This window comes from Pelobates fuscus, chromosome 6, assembly GCF_036172605.1.
Source record: "Pelobates fuscus isolate aPelFus1 chromosome 6, aPelFus1.pri, whole genome shotgun sequence".
Taxonomy (NCBI): Eukaryota; Metazoa; Chordata; class Amphibia; order Anura; family Pelobatidae; genus Pelobates; species Pelobates fuscus.
This window is the reverse complement of record NC_086322.1, coordinates 200,753,070-200,774,464: the sequence shown is the minus strand read 5'-3', so window position 1 is coordinate 200,774,464 and position 21,395 is coordinate 200,753,070. Positions and strand designations below refer to the sequence as shown.

Below are 21,395 nucleotides of genomic sequence, written 5' to 3'. Positions count from 1 at the left end.
TTTTGTTGCGGAGCTGTTGTGAGTTGCATCCGCTCCGGTTTAGGCACAGGCTCCGCCCCCTGTTCCCCCTCCTTTTAATTTTTTTTCAGCTAGAGTATTTGGGAAACCTGTGCGACTCTTCCTGATAGTGCTACAGGCCACGGTCTCAAAGCAGTACAACATTTTTGAAAGTGGTATGCCGTTATAAAAGTTATCAATATATAAATGATACCCTTTGTTGAGTAAGGGCATTATTAAGTCCAAGACAATTTTCCCACTTGTCCCTACTATATCTGGGCAACCGGAGGGATCAAGGTGCCAAGGTGGCACCCACATAGCCACTGCCACTTTCACATAATTTATAAAATTTGATCCCATATCGGGATCTTTTGGATGGGATGTACTGTCTAAATCCCAGTCTTCCCTTATTGGTGGGTGTAACCAGTGGCAAATTTATCATTAAAGTGGGCAATTAGAGGGCGTATTTTATAGAGAATATCATACTGCGGATGACCTTTTGGGGGGCACTTCATGTTGACACTAAAGTGCATAAATCGCAGTATGTCCTCATATCTGTCCCTATGCATTGTCTGGGAAAAAATGGGGGTATTACAAATAGGATTTTTAGACCAATACATCCCAATTGTGGGCTTTTTAATTATCCCCATTAACATTATCAGTGCCCAGAATTGTTTCATTTCTGGCACACTGGTTGGGTTCCATCTCTCTTTCCTGGCGATAAGAGAGTCTTGATTGCATGCAAGATACTGCTCCACATACAGATTAGTCTGGGTTACTATCTCCCCAAAAATCTCATCCCCCAAGAACAGCTGCATACAATCCAGCGCATTATAGGCAGACAGGTCAGCCTGTATGCCAGGATTGGCAGTGAACTCTGGGATGTCTGGTGAAAAATGATTAGGGGGTACCCAGTCATCTGCGCCATGTTCAGCGATTTCCCCTGATGGTCCTGCAGTATCTGGCACCAAGTCCCTGTCCCCTGCGTCACTCTCTGCGTCACTCTCTGAGGCAGTGTCGGTCGCCTCTGAGTCGGTCGCTAACAGGGCATAATCCTCCTCTGCACTATACTTTCTAAACATTGTCTACTACGGTAATAAACTTTAACTAAATAACTAAACTTTAAAAAAATATATTTTTTTTTTCACCCCTAACTAAATTCCCCAATTCCCACTAAATTCCACCCACCCAACTAAATCACAAATTAGTAAAATAGAAAAATTTTATCCCCTTAGGGTTACTAAAAAAATAAATTTAACCCTTGAAGGTAAAAAAAAAAAAAAATAGATCACAGTAAAGTACTGTGACCTGTATATTGATCACTGCTGGCAGTGATCAATCAGCAGGGAAAGGGTTAATTTTTCTTTTTTTCTTTAAGTACAGGGAAAAGGGATTAGGAACCTTTTATAATACTTCAAATTACTTCAGGGACACAATGTAGCAACGATCTGTCTCTCTCCGCTTCAAAAACCCACAAGAGGTGGAGGGAGGCGGATCAGCTATCCCAGCAGCATTGTGACCGCTGTGATCACATGTGCTGGGACATCGCGATTTGCTGTTGCTGGTCTGCCCCTGACCCGGAGGCAACCAGCAACAGCGTTAACCCTGCGATCGCCGGCACCGCGACGATCCGGGGATAATTTTAATGCATGACGGACAGGGTTAAGGGTCTCCCCAGGATGACGGACCCTGTCCGTCACCCATCATTAAGGGGTTAAAATACAGTGCAGTATATTTTTACAATTTTTTTGCACTGGGAAGCCTGACTTAAAGCGGCACTGTCATGCCGAACTTACCTTTCTTTAATCGATTCCTCTTCTCTCCCTCTGTCACGATCTGTTCTTCATTTCTTCCTGTCTGCTCTAGTTTTCTTTAAAAAAATAAAACAAAGTAGGGACTACTTGTCTTATGGAGGTTTCCTAATCCTGACCATCTCTGACCAGCGGAGGAGCAAAGTGAGCTTCATTTCCGGTGGTCAGAGAGATTTTCCCCATAATTCTTAGCTTTCTTCCCTGTTCCCGCGATGCTTCCTGTCACTTTTCCCCAAACGTCCTGTCACTTAGACAGGACGCCGGCAAAACTTCCGAATTGTGTCCTAACAGAATGAGAACAGTTTCTCCATTCATGTTAGGACACAATTTGGGACTTTGTTTGGATCAGAATTTCATTCAAATGAATGAAACTCCGATCTGATTCGTGCCGCGGCTGCATCTTCCAGCCGCTTAGTAGATAGCTCCGTAATTCCCATGGTATCAGGGAGCTATGTACCAAAAGGCTGAAAGACCTAAATTGGTATTTCAGCCACATTTACTAATACTAATTTACTATACCGCGAGTAGGGGCATGTCTATTAAACAGTAAGCAGCCTAGTACCTCCCCCGGCCCCCACCCCTGAGCGGTGGCCCTAAAGGATAATGAGGGGGGGACCCATTGTCCCCCCTCAACCCCCCACCTTTGAGCGGTGGGTGGGAGCCATAAATAACAATGGGGGGGGACCTATTGGGTCCTTCCCCCCTCATTGTCTCTTATGGCCCCCACCCACCACTCAGGGGTAGGGGCCGGGGGGTGGTAGGACAATAGGTCCCCCCCTCATTGTCTTCCATGGCCCACACCCACCGCTCAGGGGTGGGGGCCGGGGGTTGGGAGGAGGACAATAGGTCCCCCCCACCTCATTATCCTTTAGGGCCCCCACCCGCTGCTGAGGGGTGGGGGCTGGGGGTACTAGGGTTTTTTTCTTTTAACAGTGAGCAGTCACAGGCTGCTCACTGTTTAGTAGACATGCCCCTACTCGCGGTATAGCGAGTAGGGGCATTCGGGAGATTTTAATCTCCCCTATGCTATTATGGGGGTCATATTGACCCCCATATAGAGTGAGGGGGGACCTGGAGGGCTTAGGAAGTGGCGGGGAGCACTGCTCCCTGACGCTTCTATTTTTACATTTTACAAGGAGTGAGCTGCGCACCGGTAGCGCCCTCCTTGTAATAAACTGAACGAACAAACGAAAACTGATATTCAGTGTTTGTTTGTCTAATATTTCTATTCATTAGTCTTTCTGATGAATGAATGAACATGAAATTCCCGTTCGCATGCCCAGGTGCGGGAATTTCACAGCGCTATCTAGTGTGGGCAGGTAACGTGTCCCACAGGGAATTCATCTACCCACACAAAGATGGCGGCGCCCTGAATATAGGTCGGGGCAGAAATTAAAGATAAAAGAAATAGTTAATGTGGGGGCTTAGGGGCATTTGGGGATTACTAGGGGGTCAGTTAGATGTAGTGGAGTCGGGAGGGGAGGGTAAAAAAAAAAAACAAAAAAAAAAAAAAAAAAAACAGGATTCGGCCCTGACAGTGCCGCTTTAACCTTTTTCCTGCGTAAAGGAAACTGCTACTTTTTTCTAGTTAGGAACCCCATACTTTTCCTTAAAATTATGGAAGGAAAAAGGAATAAGCACTTTAAAAGATCTGACCAAAGATGGCAAAATTAAACCTTATAAAATGCTGATAGAGGAGTTTAAGTTCTCTGCTAAAGATGTATATACTTACCTCAGAGTAAAACACTTTTTGGAGAAAGTTGAGATAGTAATAGAGGGTAAGATGTATGATATTTTAAAATCAATAATATACCATAATAAAACAAAGCATTTGTTCTCTAGATGTGCTAGAATGCTAGACCCAATGAATGATTCAGTTTTATCCAGTGCTATTAAAAAATGGAAAACTGAATTAAAAATAAATATGGAATCAAAAGAATGGTTAGCTACTTTACAAAAAATCAATAAATATGTCCATTCTTTCATATTGATAGAAACACACTTTAAGCTGGCTTATCAATGGCATATGACGCCAACTAAAATAGCTACATTTGATACATCTATGGATACAAAGTGTTGGAAATGTAGAGAGGAAAAAGGAAATTATATCCATATGTGGTGGTCATGTAAACAAGTGATTGTTGTATGGCAGTGGGCTCAATGTATCACCCATACACTGTGTGGTGTAAAAATATTCCTAAAACCTGAAATAATGCTATTACACTATCAATGGCCAAAATTAAACAAAATAAATCAATTTTTAATAACTCATTGTTTAATAGCCTGTAAAATAATAATAGCAAGGAACTGGAAGGGAGATACCGCATTTAACATCAAATTAATAACAATACAGTTGATATATCAAATTAAAATGGAGAAGGATCACTGCAAGTTTTTGAATGATAACTTGAGCCTATGGGCAAATTGGGAAAAAAAATTACTACAAATGTAATATCGAAACATTTTGAAATAAGAAGTAGAAGCTGGAAGTATGTAGAGCTCTCGTGGGGGGGGGGGGGGTTTAATGTTTTTTGTCTAAGTGTTTATGTGTATGAATATGAATTTTTAAATACTTTTTTTGTATAAGTGAAATTCTGGTGATAAATTTAAATAAAAAGAGAATTGGAAGAAAAAAAAAAGGAACCCCCATACTGATTCGTTGAACTTCTCTCGATATATTCACAGGGGGAAAAGAACATTCTTTACAGTAATCCACCCAAAACAAGAGGAAACACCAAAGTAATTACAGAGTAATTAGAGTTTTCTACACGTCAACTGGTTTGTCGAGTATTTGTTGTTTTTTGACTGCACGACAAAATGTATTGGTGCTAACTCTGTATTAATGCAGAATTTTCATATGAATTAACATAAGATTACTTTTTTGATCCTTTATTTTAAACAGTTATAATCCACATTGGGGCAAAAAAATTAATATAGAGTTGGACATTTGCAATAAGCAGAAGGAAAGGGGATGGTTGCAAGATGATGGACAGAAGAAAAACCATACATAAACCTATGTATTCTACAAATGCACAAAGTTTTAACCAACTCACTTTTACACACACACACACACACACACACACACACACGTTAACCTTCTGCACTTACACACTCACATGCACATCACTATTGAGCCTTCAATCAAAAACAATAGGTCTGATCATTTACTTGCCCATATTGCCTTAGTCCTGCTTAATAGCATGTAAGCAGAAATTTCAAGTAGTGTGTATAAACATTACTTTGTTTGCAATTTATGCAAGATTTTCAGTTTGTTTTGGGGTATAAGTTGTGAACATAGATAGATCATACAACACTAGTGGAATTTGTCATTATCATTCCTTTGTCTAATAACATAATGTGATTGTTGATGTTTTACAAACGTATGTTTGGTGATGTTTTACAAACTAAGTTTGGTGATGTTTTACAAACTAAGTTTGGTGATCCAACCTGCCCTGAATAGTTAAAAAATAAAAACAACACACTAAAATGGGCACACAAAAAGATTTAGGTGAAAACATGCCTTCCCCACTACCATACTGCTTTGGAACAAAGAAAAGAAAATTAGCAGTGGAGAGAAACAGTACATCTAAAACATTTACACATATTAGTACATTGCAATACATTGACAGGGTTACTTACTAAAATAAGAATTGTGACAAATCCAAAGTGAATTTAAAATTTAAAGCCAAAATAGCCAAACTGGAAATATTACGGACTTGGAGGATGCTCAGCTATATTAGAATTAAATGTGAAATTCACTTTGAATCCCCAACAATTTTCCCTATAGTAATTAACCCTGCTAGTGGAATCTCCCTACATTCAGCTACTGGGCTGTATATGGGAAGCTGAGAATCTTCTGAGTCAACTGGACCCAAACCTGGTGATGCAAAAGTTATGCAAAGCACATTAAGGCTGGGCAACTGGAGAGGAATTAGAAAGAAATCGGTTATTGTGAATCTATCCAGTGCAGCCTCAGATCTCCTAAACATTATACAAAGGAGATAACTCACTTGACATTCATCAGGATTTCACGATCCACAACATTTCGGCAGCAAAGAAAACCAGTCTTTATTTTCACTCTGTAGCGGATGTTGTGGAAAGACAAAGTAGGACCAGATACTTTTGTGGAATCATTTACATTCCACCCATTTACAGTGGGTTCCACCATCTGAACAACTGTTTGAGACTTCTTCTCTGCCATGTCGTCCAGACAGTACTCCTAAAATAAAATGGAAAAAAAAAATAGGTAAATCACTGTAAAAAAAACAAATGCATGCATACATTTTGGGAATATATTGTTCAACAGTCCCAAGCAGTTTCAGAGAGTATATATCTGCCTCTACAGTGAACGATGAGCTAAATATAGGGGACAGGGAGCAAAGTGGGGTATACGGTCTACAGTGCCCCTTTAAGTAGAACTAATATTTAACATATGTTTGGTTATTTCTTTTTAGAAAGACAACCCAAGTTTACAGTGTTAACTATTGTTTATAGCAAACAGAGAAAAATGTTTGGGCCACAATCTAGCATTTATTAAATTTTTAAAAAGGGACACGCCAGACCCCCAACATCAAAAGTAGAAATAATAGCAGATTTGTAACCAACAACTATTTACGCCTGGATTTTGCGACAAGGCACTGTTTAGTGAATAAATCCCCTTAATGAAAACACAAATAGCACGCAATTACAAAAATGAATACTAAGAAAAATGTAAATAATAAAGCAAAACTACATTCATGCTTTTTTTTAGTGTAGAAATTGATGTTATAAAAACACAATGAAGTCGTGACAAGGCAGTTAATTGTAAAAGTAAGGAGGAAATGTAGGCGATATATAGGGTAAGAAATATGAAGGGTGATCGTACATTAATATGAAAAAGGAGGAGGAGAAGAAAATGCAAGTTTACAGACACATATATTCACGTGTACTGGGAATGGGGTTCAGGAATAAGTCAGAATTTTGATAAACCAGTATTGTATTCTGCTAAACTATTCAAATCATGTAGACTTAGCGTATCTACCCAGCTCATTTCTCAAGTCAATCTAAAAGTGGCTTAGCATTGGTAAATTAAAGTGATTGATCATAGCTATCAGAGATTTGAATTGATGAGGTCTAAAGAAGGAGCCCCTCCGCTGCCCTCAGCCAATTCCTCAGCTTTGAAGGGGTATTTTGTATCCATTACAAAAAGGTATGGTTAGGAAGACAACATTTTATAGATTGTTTACAGGTTTAGATAAGTCAGCAAAATAATGTAGGAGATTAATGGATGTAGGTAGACTATGTGATGAATTTGGTAGCTGTACTGTGGGTTTCTTTCAGATATGAGAAACGTATGGCCATTGCCATCAAATAAAAACAAAGTTACCTCACTGCCTCGTACACCTAGCCCTGGTTTGGAAAATAGAAGTAGTGATCCTATTTCCAAAAAACAGAATGAAACCAGGAGGGAAGACCCCTCATGTTGGGTTGTTGTTGCCCTAGAACTTGGACAGGACTGTGCATCTGAGATAGGATCAAAGACCAAGCATAGTATTTCATTACTGAAGACAATGGCTTCCTTGCTGTACAGTGTAGGACTCTATAATATATTGTAGAAGTATATTATAAGGGGCTGGTTCTAAACAAACAAAATAAATCTCACACACACTACAGAACAGAGGAGTGTTTGGTTATACTATGGTAAGAGGTTATGATACTAGTATCTAGCAATAAACACTTACTAGTCAGAAATGTGAGCATTAGTCCTATGAAAGAGATGCCTAACTCTGGCAGTGCCAGTGTCAACGGTGAGTAATATAATATACCAAATGTACCTGTAAAACCCACCTTTACAGCGACAGACATATCCTACCAGAAAAACGAAAACTTTGACCATTCTGTACTTAATAATGTCACACCCTTGGTTAATTATTGATTAATGATAGATTCTACCAATAAAACACATAGATGCATTGTGTTCTGAACACTCTTTTTCTCAGTAAACATGTTAGAATGGGGAAAGGTTTAACCTTTTCATTGCTAGGGGAACAACCTCTCAGCTCGGCAATGCAGGGGGCTAATTCACCATTGTCAGTCAAGGCTTACATGAGACAATGGGTTATTTAACCAAGTATGTCATCAGTGTAAAACCACACACATCAGTGTGTGAAGGTGTTCGGCAGCACTACAGAATATTTCTTTATTTATACGGCACAAACTAATTTTGCAGTGCTCAATATATGGAGGGGGTAGGGGTGAAAAGTATAAAAACAAGATTTTTTTGTGTTATTCATTGAACATACAAACTGTACGGCATTACAATCCAAAGGTAAAACTGAGGCAGCAGTGAATCTGAAAAAATGCTCACAGCAAATGTTGCCATTTTTTTTCAAACTACATTTTGGATTTAATACAGTTCAATTCAGAGTTTAATAAATAACATCTGACATTAGTAAACCACAACTATAAAATAAATATAAAATTGATTTTCTCACCCCCCTGGTATTCCTCATTCTCGGGCTCTCTACCAGTCTGAGGTTTCTGTGTAGTGTCTTAGCTGTTCCTAAAACTGCACTCTTCTGGACACACACACACACACACTATATATATATATATATATATATATATATATATATATATATATATATATATATATATACATACATACATACATATACACACACACACACACACACTTTATTTATAAGAACAACATTTTTATTACAAATGCCCCGTGTTTATATTTTGGTTCTTGGTGGTTTATTCCCTTGAATATGAATTGTACTGAATTAAAGCCCAAATTTAATAGAAACATAGAATGTGACGGCAGATAAGAACCATTTGGTCAGTCTAGATAAATAAAAATGCAAAAAATAGCTGGTCTGCTAAAATGATCCAACACCGCTAGTGTCACAGCTTTACTAGTTTAGCATTATTTTGGCATCTGGGAATGTAATTTAGTACAGTTTATAGTTTGGCGTATAAATGCATTGGTGACCAGAATAATAAAAAATAAAAAAAAAATTCAAATCCAGAAGTCACAGCTCGGCTGAATTTTAAAATATAAGTTTAAAATTCAGAGTATAACCCTGAATATATGTGTATACAAACATATAACTGTTACTATTGATCTTTCCTGAACAAACTATAGATTTTTGTTTTCTTTTCTTTGTGTTGAATGACCTCTGACCTAAAGTTTTCATAAAGTATATTAGTACATGTAATCATTAAATACAGCTTAACAACGCTAAATGGCAAACTGTACAACCTTTTAAATAATCACTTACAGTACAATCAGGCATCCCCCATCGTTTAATGTAACAAAATAACATGGTCTATAGTGCCAGCAAAGTATTTTTAGTAGGTTGTGTAACTGTAACAGCCCCTCCCTTGCAGATGCTATTACTTACCTTACATAAATGGGATGTGGAAAGCCTATAGGGTCTGTCTGAGGTCCAGGCTGAGTGGGTAGGGAGGTAGATAGGTGATAGATAGATATATATAGATGTGCAGGCAGTTGTAAAGTGCTGTGGATTTCTTCACTGACAGCCCCTATTATAATCCAGCACAATGTCAGTGTTCCATGACACACTCACCAATGTCTGAAACTGCTAACATGCAAGGAAGAGCATGGGAGATAAAGACACAGCAGACACGTGTGGGGCGGGGCTAAATCATGACGTAACACAGCCTTTTACTCCTACAGGATGGACATTTCCCAGAGATGCAATTCTCTCCCACTTGCACTTTATTACCATGACTAAGATAAAAACTAAAAAATTATAATAAGAAAAATGCAGGTTTTTGCCTGAACTTCATGGGGACAGCTTTCATAGATTTCAAGTGTATCTGGGACATTCAATGAAACTCAATGTCTGGAAGGGAGTTTTATATTGGTGTCTTCGAGTTACGCCTGATAGTGCCTCATGGATTGGCACAGCATCATGGGAGTTGTAGTTCTGTAATAGTTGGACACGCCTTTTCTTCTCTTTTTTTTTTGTTATTTATTACTTGGGTAGAGCAAGAGGTCACTGCCTGCAAAGCTACTTTATGGAAGGCTAATAAATACTGTTTCTGCAGAGTGAAGGAGCTGATTGAAGAATCCATTTTTTACATATTATACAAGCAAATACCTCCTAAGTGTCCCTATTTAGGAGGTATGGGCCCTATTTTGTGCCCAAATCCCCCCAGTCCTTTCTAGCCTAATGATCTGCTTTTCTAGGAGCGCCATATCATAGATGTGTGAATGTATAACAGAGCTCCACAGCAATAATACAGTAATGTGTCTTTAAACTATAGACAGATTTGCACCTTCAGCAACATGCTGAAATAAAACATGTATTGACTACTTCGACTCGCTTGGCGTAACCCTTTAACATGTACCAGGGTTCTTCACTAAACTCTTGGTCTTGACAAAATAAATCAAAACAGAGGCTAAATTATGCAAGATGTGACTATAGCAGAGTTGTAGAATTTTTCCAAATCAGCTATTTTAGCCTCATTTAGATTTAATTTGTACTTTTTTATATTGAATGCCCAGCTAACGCACTTAGCATATGTGTGGCCTTCTGGCTAACCCTTCCTCTTATGTCCCTGCACAGGGAAACATAAGGGCTGGAGCTCCAACTTTGGGGTTAAACCATTGACAAATGGTTTACCCTCTATAGTTTAGATGGCGCCCAGGCACCCTTGATCCTGTAACAACTTAAAGGGATCCTATAGTGCCAGGAAAACAATTAGGTCCCCTCCTCCCACCCGCAGTGCTGAAGAGGTTAAAACCACTTCAGCCACTTACCTGAATCCAGCGTCGTTGTCCCTCTGCGCTGGGTCATGCTCCGCCCACGCTATACCCAACGCGAATGCGTGGCAATGGCAGCGCGCGCATTAGACCTCTGGAACTGCAGTGTTTAACATTGCAGCACTTAGTGCAAAAGGGTCACAGCACACAGACTACTTCAATGAGCTGAAGTGGTCCGTGTGCCTACAGTGTCCCTTTAAATAAGCTTAAACTGCTACGTGAGTGGGAGTGATCCTCAGTCCTCTGTTTTAAGGTCCTCTCCTGACTGTACATTGGCGTTTCGCTTTTTGAAACACCAGAGAAATTGTCCCAAGAAAGCATAGAGTGACTACTATTAGATGCGCTACATTAAAGGAACACTATAGTCACCTAAATTACTTTAGCTAAATAAAGCAGTTTTAGTGTATAGATAATTCCCCTGCAATTTCACTGCTCAATTCACTGTCATTTAGGCGTTAAATCACTTTGTTTCTGTTTATGCAGCCCTAGCCACACCTCCCCTGGCTATGATTGACAGAGCCTGCATGAAAAAAAACTGGTTTCACTTTCAAACAGATGTAATTTACCTCAAATAATTGTATTTCAAGCTCTAAATTGAACTTTAATCACATACAGGAGGCTCTTGCAGGGTCTATCAAGCTATTAACATAGCAGGGGATAAGAAAATCTTAATTAAACAGAACTTGCAATAAATAAAGCCTAAATAGGGCTCTCTTTACAGGAAGTGTTTATGGAAGACTGTGCAAGTCACATGCAGGGAGGTGTGACTAGGGTTCATAAACAAAGGGATTTAACTCCTAAATGGCATAGGATTGAGCAGTGAGGCTGCAGGGGCATGTTATATACACCAAAACTGCTTCATTAAGCTAAAGTTGTTCAGGTGACTATAGTGTCCCTTTAAGGGCACTAGGACCATTATGCAGAGAGCGCTGAAACAGCACTACCTGCATGGTCCGTCCTCAGTGATTGGAGCTGGATGTTCCACCTCCTCATACTCTGCCAACCAGTGACCCACTTTACAGGACGCTGATTTTGGAGGAGTATGGTCCCTTTAGGAGAATAACAGTGTGAGAATACAGAACATAAAAACGTGTGAGCTACAGCTTTTGTACAGTACTCTACTGATGGCTCAATCAAAACCGCTATCCTTCGTGTAATGCAATGGATGGAGCATTTATTCACTAAAAAGTGATTTGAAAAATGTAGAACAATGTTGAACACCGCTATAGTTACAGCTTGGACAGCTAAGTCTGAATTTGGTTTCAATTTACTATAATTGCATTGTTTAAGCTGAGGAAACCTATAGCAACAACACAAAAAGCTATTATGTGAAACTGCTTTTGCCAGTTTTACAAATGACTTCAGACATATATACTGTGACAAAACACACCCATTAAAATTCAGCTGACACACAATATAAAGTCTTAAACTATTTAAGGCAACATGTAACATCTCTTTAAACTGATAAAAATAAACCATATGCGTATCATAGTCTACTTTAAAATACTAATATTGGCCTCCATAAAATATTTTTTGGATATGCATTTATAATTAATGTTTTTTACTTAAACGTTACAAATGTAATATATATATATATATATATAAAAAATGATTTTTTTTTTTTAAATACTTTGAAAAAATTATTTTAAAAGTTAAGTTAAAATATAGATTGAGGCCTTCCTTAATAGGAGTATCCTATTTCAAAGGCACTTTATAAAAGTTGTCAAACAGATAGCCAGAAAGGCGTGTTTCCTGCTTCTGTTAGCTCAAGGGAGCGCACCCCCCTGTCAGACTAGAATGCCATACATAACACCTGTACACACAGAAAGAGAACTCTGATAGGCTATTCCCCATGTAGAGACTGTCTCTTCCAGTTACAATAGGGAGGGCTTGCACAAGCTCAGTGCTTTTGAAAGCTTTTTTCAATATATTCTTACTGAATACATACATGAATGGGGGCATATCTATGAAATAGGGCTTTTTACTTTTTTGGGGGTGGGGGGCAGCGGACTTTTTCTTTAAACAGGTACTCTTTCTGAGTACCATATCTACTACAGTGCATTGTAATGGTTATTGTGCAAAGATTTTCACTTCCACATTAAGCAAGTTGCCAAATTAAAGGAACTGAAAGAGCCTCAGTTTTGTCAAACTTGACAAATAAATAAATTAAATAAAACGTATCAACACAAATGAAATCAGCGCCTACAAACTCTACACCAAAAACACTACACTCAGCTAAACTGGTTATGAACCTTTAAAGAAATTACTGCGTAATGAGTCTCTCTCTGAATACCTTATGTGATGTGGCACCTGCGAATAGGCTAGGCTGGGCTAGGCTGGGCTGCTCAAAGGAATACTCCAAACTCCTAAACCATTCTGCTTGGTGAAGTGCTTTATGTGTGAAGAATGAAGCTAAACTCAAGAAGCAGCAATTGCTCAGAGCACCTGTCTTGCAAAGACTTCTCATTGAGCTGCATTGGGAATTCTGTGATTGGACAGCCACCAAAGGTCTGACTTGGTTAGGGGAGAGTGTTTGCAAATGCAGCAGGCAAAAGAACTTCAGGTTTTTCAAGCTATTTTTAGATATACTCCAATGAAAAAAAAAACCCACACAGTTACAGGCAAGTCCACTAAACAGCGGCTTTTATTGTTATTATTTGTAATAGAGTGTCTATTTAAGTGCCAATATAATAGCCCACAGTTAGTTCATGGTTGGCAGGAGTCCTGCTATACAACAAAGTGTCAATGGTTTTACTCCAACCAATTAAATTCACAGGTATGTGTGTGTGTTTTATATATATATATATATATGTATATTTATTTTATCGCTGTATTTATCAAGCATTAGCATCACATCACTATACTATGGATATATGAGATAAAGCAGTTTTGGTAAAACTTGTTTAAGGGCCACTCCAGTGCCAGGAAAACAATCTGTTTTCCTGGCACTGCAGGTCCCCTCTCCCTCCCACCCCCAATCCCCGGTTGCTGAAGGGGTGAAAACCCCTTCAGTCACTTACCTGAGACGCCCGCTAGAGGAGGAGTTAACCCTGCAAGGTAATTATTGCAGTTTATAAAAAACTGCAATAATTACACTTGCAGGGTTAAGGGTAGTGGGAGTTGGCACCCACACCTCTCCAATGGGCACAGTCAGAGTGGCAGGTTTTCTGAAACAGGTCTTATGCTTTTAAGAACCTTTTCAGTATGAGACAAAAAAAATGTAAAAAACAAAGTGTCAGCGCTATATACGATAGCCTTGCATTTAGGCAATCTATAAAAAAATGTGGAAAATCAAAAACTTCTCTCTGTGAATTGGTGGTATATGTATATAAACACCTATATCTCACAGTAAGTTAGATCATTCACACACAGAAGATGTTAAAACTTGCTTAAGAGTCCAAAAAGTTCTAAATGGGAGTCTTGAAAGGGTTAATCTTGTATTGCAGCAGGAAATGTAGCATCCATGGATACACTGTAGCTTTTTCTGTAGATTGTACCTTAAAGGACCACTCTAGTGCCAGGAAAACATACTCGTTTTCCTGGCACTATAGTGCCCTGAGGGTGCCCCCACCCTCAGGGTCCCCTTCCCGCCCGGCTCTGGAAAGGGGAAAAGGGGTAAATCTTACCTTTTTCCAGCGCTGAGCGGGGAGATCTCTGCCTCCGATCCTCCTCCGTTCCGCCCCGTCGGCTGAATGCGCACGCGCGGCAAGAGCTGCGCGCGCATTCAGCCGGTCGCATAGGAAAGCATTTACAATGCTTTCCTATGGACGCTTGCGTGCTCTCACTGTGATTTTCACAGTGAGAATCACGCAAGCGCCTCTAGCGGCTGTCAGTGAGACAGCCACTAGAGGCTTTGGGGGAAGGCTTAACCCATTAATAAACATAGCAGTTTCTCTGAAACTGCTATGTTTATAAAACAATGGGTTAACCCTAGCTGGTCCTGGCACCCAGACCACTTCATTAAGCTGAAGTGGTCTGGGTGCCTAGAGTGGTCCTTTAAAAGGATGCAAAAAAGCCTTGCATAGTGTAAAACTGCTTTTAATAATAAAAAAGATACCCTTCCCCCAAATAGAAACCCTTACATTAGCAAGTTGTGATACTTGTCTCCAAGATATCACAAACACATTTTTCAGAATCAGAGGCTGAACAGCCGTTTACCGTCCACTGTTCTCATTAAGTGTTCTTGCAAAGCAAGACCACTTAATGTTATCTCACATATATATTATTATTAAGTGTTCTTGCATAGCAAGACCACTTACTGTTATCTCACATATATATTATTATTATTATTATAGCCAAATTTGCCACCCTAACTCCTCCCACAGTTTTTACACTACATAGACCATAACGTGCAGATTGTTCCCGATCGGATTGCTATTACTTTGTGGAACGTTTCGCCGAATGGTTCACGGAATATCGTCATTCTTGTGGCGAAATTTGTCCCATAGGAATGAATGGCAAAATTTTCAAAACTAGAGTGGGAGCTGGCAAAAGCTGAAAAATCAGGACATGATTTCTAAACTGCCACCACTTCCTCATTTTCAGGCCCACCTACACAAATCTTATATCAAAACGTTCAGCTATCCCTGCTGCCACTAAAAATGTCCACGGCTAAGCCATAGTCCTTATAGTTTTCACAATATGACCATTTGTTTGCAACTCACGCCTTCCATTGACATTCATTGAAACTTCACTCAAGCCAGATCAAACTTGAAGGGCAATTTCTAAACTGCGACTGTGCCTTCATTTTTAACACTTCAGAGACATATTATGCATCGAAATGTAGGTCTGGGTCTTGTGATTCTCAAAATATGAATTTCTTTGCTGTAGGATGTATAGATTTTAAAATATGACCGTTTGAAGATGGCAACCACCAAAATACTCTGACCTGTGCAAGGCTGCAGCAGCAAGTGATGTCATAGACATAGACAAAGCCTTTTGTACACCTGCTAGAGTTTTTATAAATGTATGGTTTAATGTAACTGTGCAACAAAGTTGCAATTAAATGTGCTATATAAATGATAACAGTTACTCAGCCCACTCCAGTTGTAGACTACTGGTGGAGGCAAGAACACTTCACACAATTTCCCCAGAAATTGTAGCTTTTCTAGTTATTAAGTGTTCTTGCATAGCAAGACCACTTAATGTTATCTCACATATATATTATTATTATTATTATTATTATAGCCAAATTTGCCACCCTAACTCCTCCAACAGTTTTTACCCTACATAGACAAAAATATACCAAAACGTGCAGATTGTTCCCGATCGGATTGCTATTACTTTGTGGAACGTTTCGCCGAATGGTTCACGGAATATCGTCGTTCTTGTGGCGAAATTTGTCCCATAGGAATGAATGGCAAAGCTAGAGTGGGAGCTGGCAAAAGCTGAAAAATCAGGACATGATTTCTAAACTGCCACCACTCCCTCATTTTCAGGCCCACCTACACAAATCTTATATCAAAACGTTCAGCTATCCCTGCTGCCACTAAAAATGTCCATAGCTAAGCCATAGTCCTGATAGTTTTCACAATATGACCATTTGTTTGCAACTCACGCAGTCCATTGACATTCATTGAAACTCCACTCTGCAAAGCTCCCATTTGAAGGGCAATTTCTAAACTGCGACTGTGCCTTCATTGTTAATATCTCAGAGACATACTATACATCAAAATGTAGGTCTGGGTCTTGTGATTCTCACAATATAAAGCTCTTCACTGTAGGATTTATAGTTTTTAAAATACGACCGTTTGAAGATGGCAACCGCAAAAATACTCTGACCTGTGCAAGGCTGCAGCAGCAAGTGATGTCATAGACAGGGCCTTTTGCACCTGCTAATGGTTTTATAACTGTATGTTTTAATGTAACTGTGAAGCACTTTGGGCAACAACGTTGCAATTAAATGTGCTATATAAATAAATAATAACAGTTACTCCGCCCCCTCCAGTTGTAGACTACTGGTGGAGGCAAGAACACTTCACACAATTTCCCCAGAAATTTTAGCTTTTCTAGTTAATTCAAAACTCCAGGCCGATCCCAGCGCTGATACGGACGTCAGTGTATGGTCGATTCCAAGCCGGTTGCCGTCATCAGACCTCTGTATCCTGAATGCCGATAGCACTTCAACGCGTTTCGCCCGCTAAACCAGGCTTTTTCAAGATAGTGTGTCGGCTATAGGGAACGTTCTTAAATACGTTCCTATCTGATCAGTTCGTAATAGACCGTTGGTGGTCTCATGTTCTAAAGCCATTAAATGCAGGGAGCATCTTCTATTTGCAACAAAATAAATGAAATTCTGTCTTTCTAAATGTGTCTTATCAATCAGTTAATAAATAATCATAAAATACATAACATAAAAATATCTAATGTAAAAATTAGCGCTATTATACATAGACTTAGTAATAAACATATATGTTGATGAAAATACAACGAAATCCTATGTTATAAAATTAATCATAAGTCAAGAGGTAGGTAATGCACTGGATATGTAGATTGTGCTCAATATCCCATATTAACCCTTATACCTCCGTGGTTCATACATAATAATGGAGAAAGCATAGTGATGCAATCAAAGAGATGAAAATGAAGAAAATGCCCAAACAAAAAAATAAAGATGAATGATGCAATAAGTGTGTACATTGGGGCAAATGTCCCATGTTAACCCTTAGGTTTATTCATGATAACAAAATAAAATAAAAACATACCCATACCACAGAAGAATAATGGAAATAAAAAATACCCAAAGTGAATAAGAAACAAATAATGTAATGAATATGCAAAACAGGGCAAATACCCCATATTAACACTTTTAGCACCAAGAATCGCACAATGATAAAAAATATATAAGTATAAAACCAAAAAATATTTGTTCTTAAAACATGGCTTGCGGGGGGCGTGGCTAGCCGAGCACCTAAGCAGACGTGCTTGCAGGGAGCTCCTGCAAAAAACATTGAAAAACATTGAAAAACAGCCCCAAAAGCCACGAAAAACATCAACTACACCCTACAGCTAGCATACTGAGAACCCTGAACCCCCCAAGAGAGAGATGGGGCGCAAGCACCGCAAACAACTGACATTGGAGGCTTCCACACAGCCCGACATCAGACGGTCCTTCGATAGGCCGCAACGGCCAGCACAGCCTAAAATGGCGCCGAACAGGCCTCAGAGCTCCAGCGAGTCAGAGTTGACCCCTGACGAAGAGGAACCAGGGACGACTAAAACCCCCAGCAGAGTGTACCAAAGGGAGGACTCCGACTCAGACACGTCTCCCTCTACCAAAGGGGACATTAAAAAGCTCCTGCTGGAGCTCCGGGAGGTCTGGAAGAAAGACTTGGATGGAGTGCGGGAAGAAATGGGCGGCATCATGACACGCCTGGGAGCAGTGGAGACCCGGGAGACGAAGAGGGAAACTAGCCTCACGGAGACCCGAGCTACTGTGGAGGATCTCTCACAACAGCTCCAGCGACTCACCCGCACCGTCACTGCCATTGAGGCCAGGCACCGCAAGAAGAATCTACGCATTAGGGGGGTACCGGAGACAGTGGGACCTGAGGCAGTGCTGGAGTTCGCCAATAAAGTGGCCATGGTGCTGGAGGTGAGGGGAGAAGGCGTACTACCGCCTATAACATCAGCATTTCGGATTCGGAAGGCCGCTACAGCCCCAGTGGACGCTCCCAGGGACATTATTGCAGTCACCAGGAGCGTGGCAGTGAAAGTGGCAGTGCTTACCGCCTCACGGAACACCCCCGTCCTCGCTGTAGACAATCACCGTGTGCAAATCTTCGACGACCTGCCATTCGCAGTATTGTTAGAAAGACGCAGATTCCTGCCGGTCACCAGGGCCCTCAGGGACCACGGGGTTAGGTACAGATGGGGCGCCTTGGGTACCCTGGTGGTAACCCATGGGGACACAGTGATGTCGTTGTCCGCGGGGGAAGACCCAGCGGATTTCTTGGAAAAACTCCAAATACCGCGGCAGCCACCCGCGGAGCACCAGACACCACATACGAGCAACCGTCCCATCGGAGGAAGAGTCAATCCTAGCACAGCAATGGCGGAACGAAGACCGACACAGCAGTACCCTCCATAAGCCAGGTAACCCAGAGGAGGGACTACAATCAAGTAGATGAAAGGAGTAAACGGAGGCCCAGGCGGGACTTAAGCTTACTTGCCACTCATGAGACTGATTTTATAGTTATCTTTATTTCTTACATTTCTTTTTTGTTCTCTCTGAGTGTTTTAGACTTTATTTACCTCACTGCTCCCCAAGAGGCCACACTGATTACTCTGACCCTAAAAGCTGGGCAAACATGGCCTCAGAGGAGCTAAACAGTTCATCCCCACAGTGTTTGCTCCCATACTTCATCAGGGTGACCATTTTCAATCCCCTTGAACCGTCACTGAGTATTCATTAAAGGCGACTCCTACTCCCATATGAGGCGTTATTATGTGCCGTCACCCCGATCCTGACGACCTCGAATGAATAGTTAACGTATTTTTTAAAGGTGTTTAACTCAGCATTATTGACGTTACAATACAGTAATTTTGAGAGGCACATTTTCACCCCGCAATTTGCTTGCGGTATTCATTAATGAACAAATAGCTTACTAATAAGGGCATAAATAATGTGTTCTTTTCAGAGTACTTACTTTCACCCCGTGAATGTCATCACCATGTTCCCCCCAAGATACTTGTGTTAATTATACCAGAGTTGTTAAAGGGTATGATAGAGAGTATCATTTTTACTTTATATGAGTTGCTCATCTGTACGGTCAATCTGTTTAATTTAGCTGCCCAGGAGTATCCACCAGCTCTCATCACAGCAGTTACTCTTAACCCTGTAGAGCGATGAATAGGCGATACCAAAGCGTCCACTTTAACCTTTAAGTGAGTAGACCACGAGGTCTGTCACTGAGTATTAGTTAACCTTTTAAGGGCTACTACTTAAAGTTCTTTATATACTCACCTCGACCTCATAAGTGCTGTTAATAAGTTTTATTAAGGTCTTATGCTTTTCATATTCCGGGACCGGATAATGTGATGTAATAAGTGATTATTGTGAGACTTACATAAGTGACCTGTTCGTTTTGGCCCCATGAGAATGGAGTATTAGATCAGGTGGTCCCCCAAAGGGCCTGTAGAGGCCCGTAAGCCCCCACAAGTTATTGGTGCATTATACTATCAAGCCCGCATGAGCTGCCGGCACGGTAAATTAAGCGTGTTAATCCCAAACCTTAACGACCGCTGGCAGGATGCACCACATGATATACTTTCAAACTGTTATAACAGATAACACGATGTATTAATATGCTCGCAGTGAGTCCTCGCAGAAAGCTATAGCATATTTCTTTAATTCATTGTCATTTACATTGGAGATGTTAACGTGACCAGAGAAGAATGTCTAATGCATAGTGTTGACTTCAGTTTTGTATAACTTTTATCCTGTATTGAATGATTATATGTTTACCATTCAAACCAGTGGAGTGATCCTCCACAACAAAAATAAAGAATTAAAAAAAAAAAATCAAAAGTTTTCAAACTTTAAAAAAAAAAAAAAAAAAACATGGCTTGCTGCACTTACATAAAATCACTTGTGCATGGCTTGCCATATGTTTAAAGAATTCAAGTCTGGGCACCATATATAAAAGCTAATCACAGAATGCTTGCAAGTTCCATGTCCACATTCATACCCAGCGGACCCAAAGTTTTTAAGCCAAATATCCAAGACATTTCCAAGACAATGTATCCATCTTGTCCCATCCCCTTATCTCTGCATCAGTCATGTCCCCCCCTTCCTTATCAGTCCAAGGAGGGTCTTGATTGCTGACTACCCCCAGAAACAACCCCCACCCATTGCCCAATAAAACACGTCAGACCTTGTTGTGTTGGGTAAGGGCAACAGCTTTTATTGATAATCAATGCCAGCAACTATTCACCACTGTCGGCTGTTGGGATGCTTCACCAACAGACAGGTCTTTCCCGTTAAGCCATGAGTCCGGAGCAGCCTGCCCCCGCCATCAGCTCCCCAAGCCTCCTCGACAACTTCTTCCACTTATGACTGCTCTGGCCAGGACTCTCGCCACCGCAATGACGATGTTAGTCGCTGCCCTTTGTCATCATCGTGCCCCCTCAGACAGCACAGCCTCAGCCCCTGTCTGAAGGCCTGTGTTAAAGATGTCTAACCTGATCAAATTGAGATGGACCCCGTCCCTGCACATCACATTTTGGTTGTCGCCTTCCAACTCCAGGTGCCTGACCACAACGCCTCCCACCCACCGTTATGTTTAGCTTGCGCCGGCTCCTCTCCAACCAGCGTGCGTGCGGCAACGCATGCCAGCATGGCCTGGGGACCACTTCCGACCAAACCACTGTGAGATCTGGGAAAAGTACTAAACACTGAGCCAGGTCATGCCGTATCGGGTGGATAAGATCCACTGTCCTAACCCTCCCCAAATCGTTCCCGCCAGCGTGAATAACCAAAACAACTGGCCACGAGACACATCAGCGCAGCGCTACGCACTCCGTATATATCTGCTGCCAATGGAGACCCCTAATGCCCCTCCATCTAACCCGTGCTACTCCGAAGAAAAACCCCAAGTTTCATCCATATGTGCGTTCTTATGCTCAGCTAGCTGCCCAATATATGAAGGAATTCCCCAAAATCCAGACATAACAGGGACTTGCACCTACAACGAGAAGAACATTACAACAATTGAGGCATAACTTATGACCTAAAGCGCCCCGATTCCCATCTATCAATGCGCTTAATTCCGCTGCCGAGTAGCCCAGCAAACTCGCTTGAGTGGCGGCCC

The 21,395-nt window shown here is 40.7% G+C and overlaps 1 protein-coding gene across 4 annotated transcripts in view; it reads right to left on the bottom strand.

Annotated features, from left to right (window-relative positions):
* The window catches only part of ABCG2 (ATP binding cassette subfamily G member 2 (JR blood group)), a 145,097-nt gene that overhangs the window by 26,664 nt on the left and 97,038 nt on the right, over nt 1–21,395 (bottom strand). Inside the window, exons 1-2 of one of the 4 annotated variants that reach the window (XM_063458652.1) lie at nt 12,878–12,898; nt 5,819–6,027 (exon numbers count right to left, since the gene is read on the bottom strand). In XM_063458652.1, the coding sequence (XP_063314722.1) occupies nt 5,819–6,009 (191 nt within the window). In that variant the 5' untranslated portion in view covers nt 6,010–6,027; nt 12,878–12,898. Of the gene's footprint in view, nt 1–5,818; nt 6,028–9,073; nt 9,084–9,196; nt 9,386–12,877; nt 12,899–21,395 lie in introns of those variants that run through there. The other 3 variants (XM_063458651.1, XM_063458653.1, XM_063458650.1) reach the window with 3 other exon arrangements.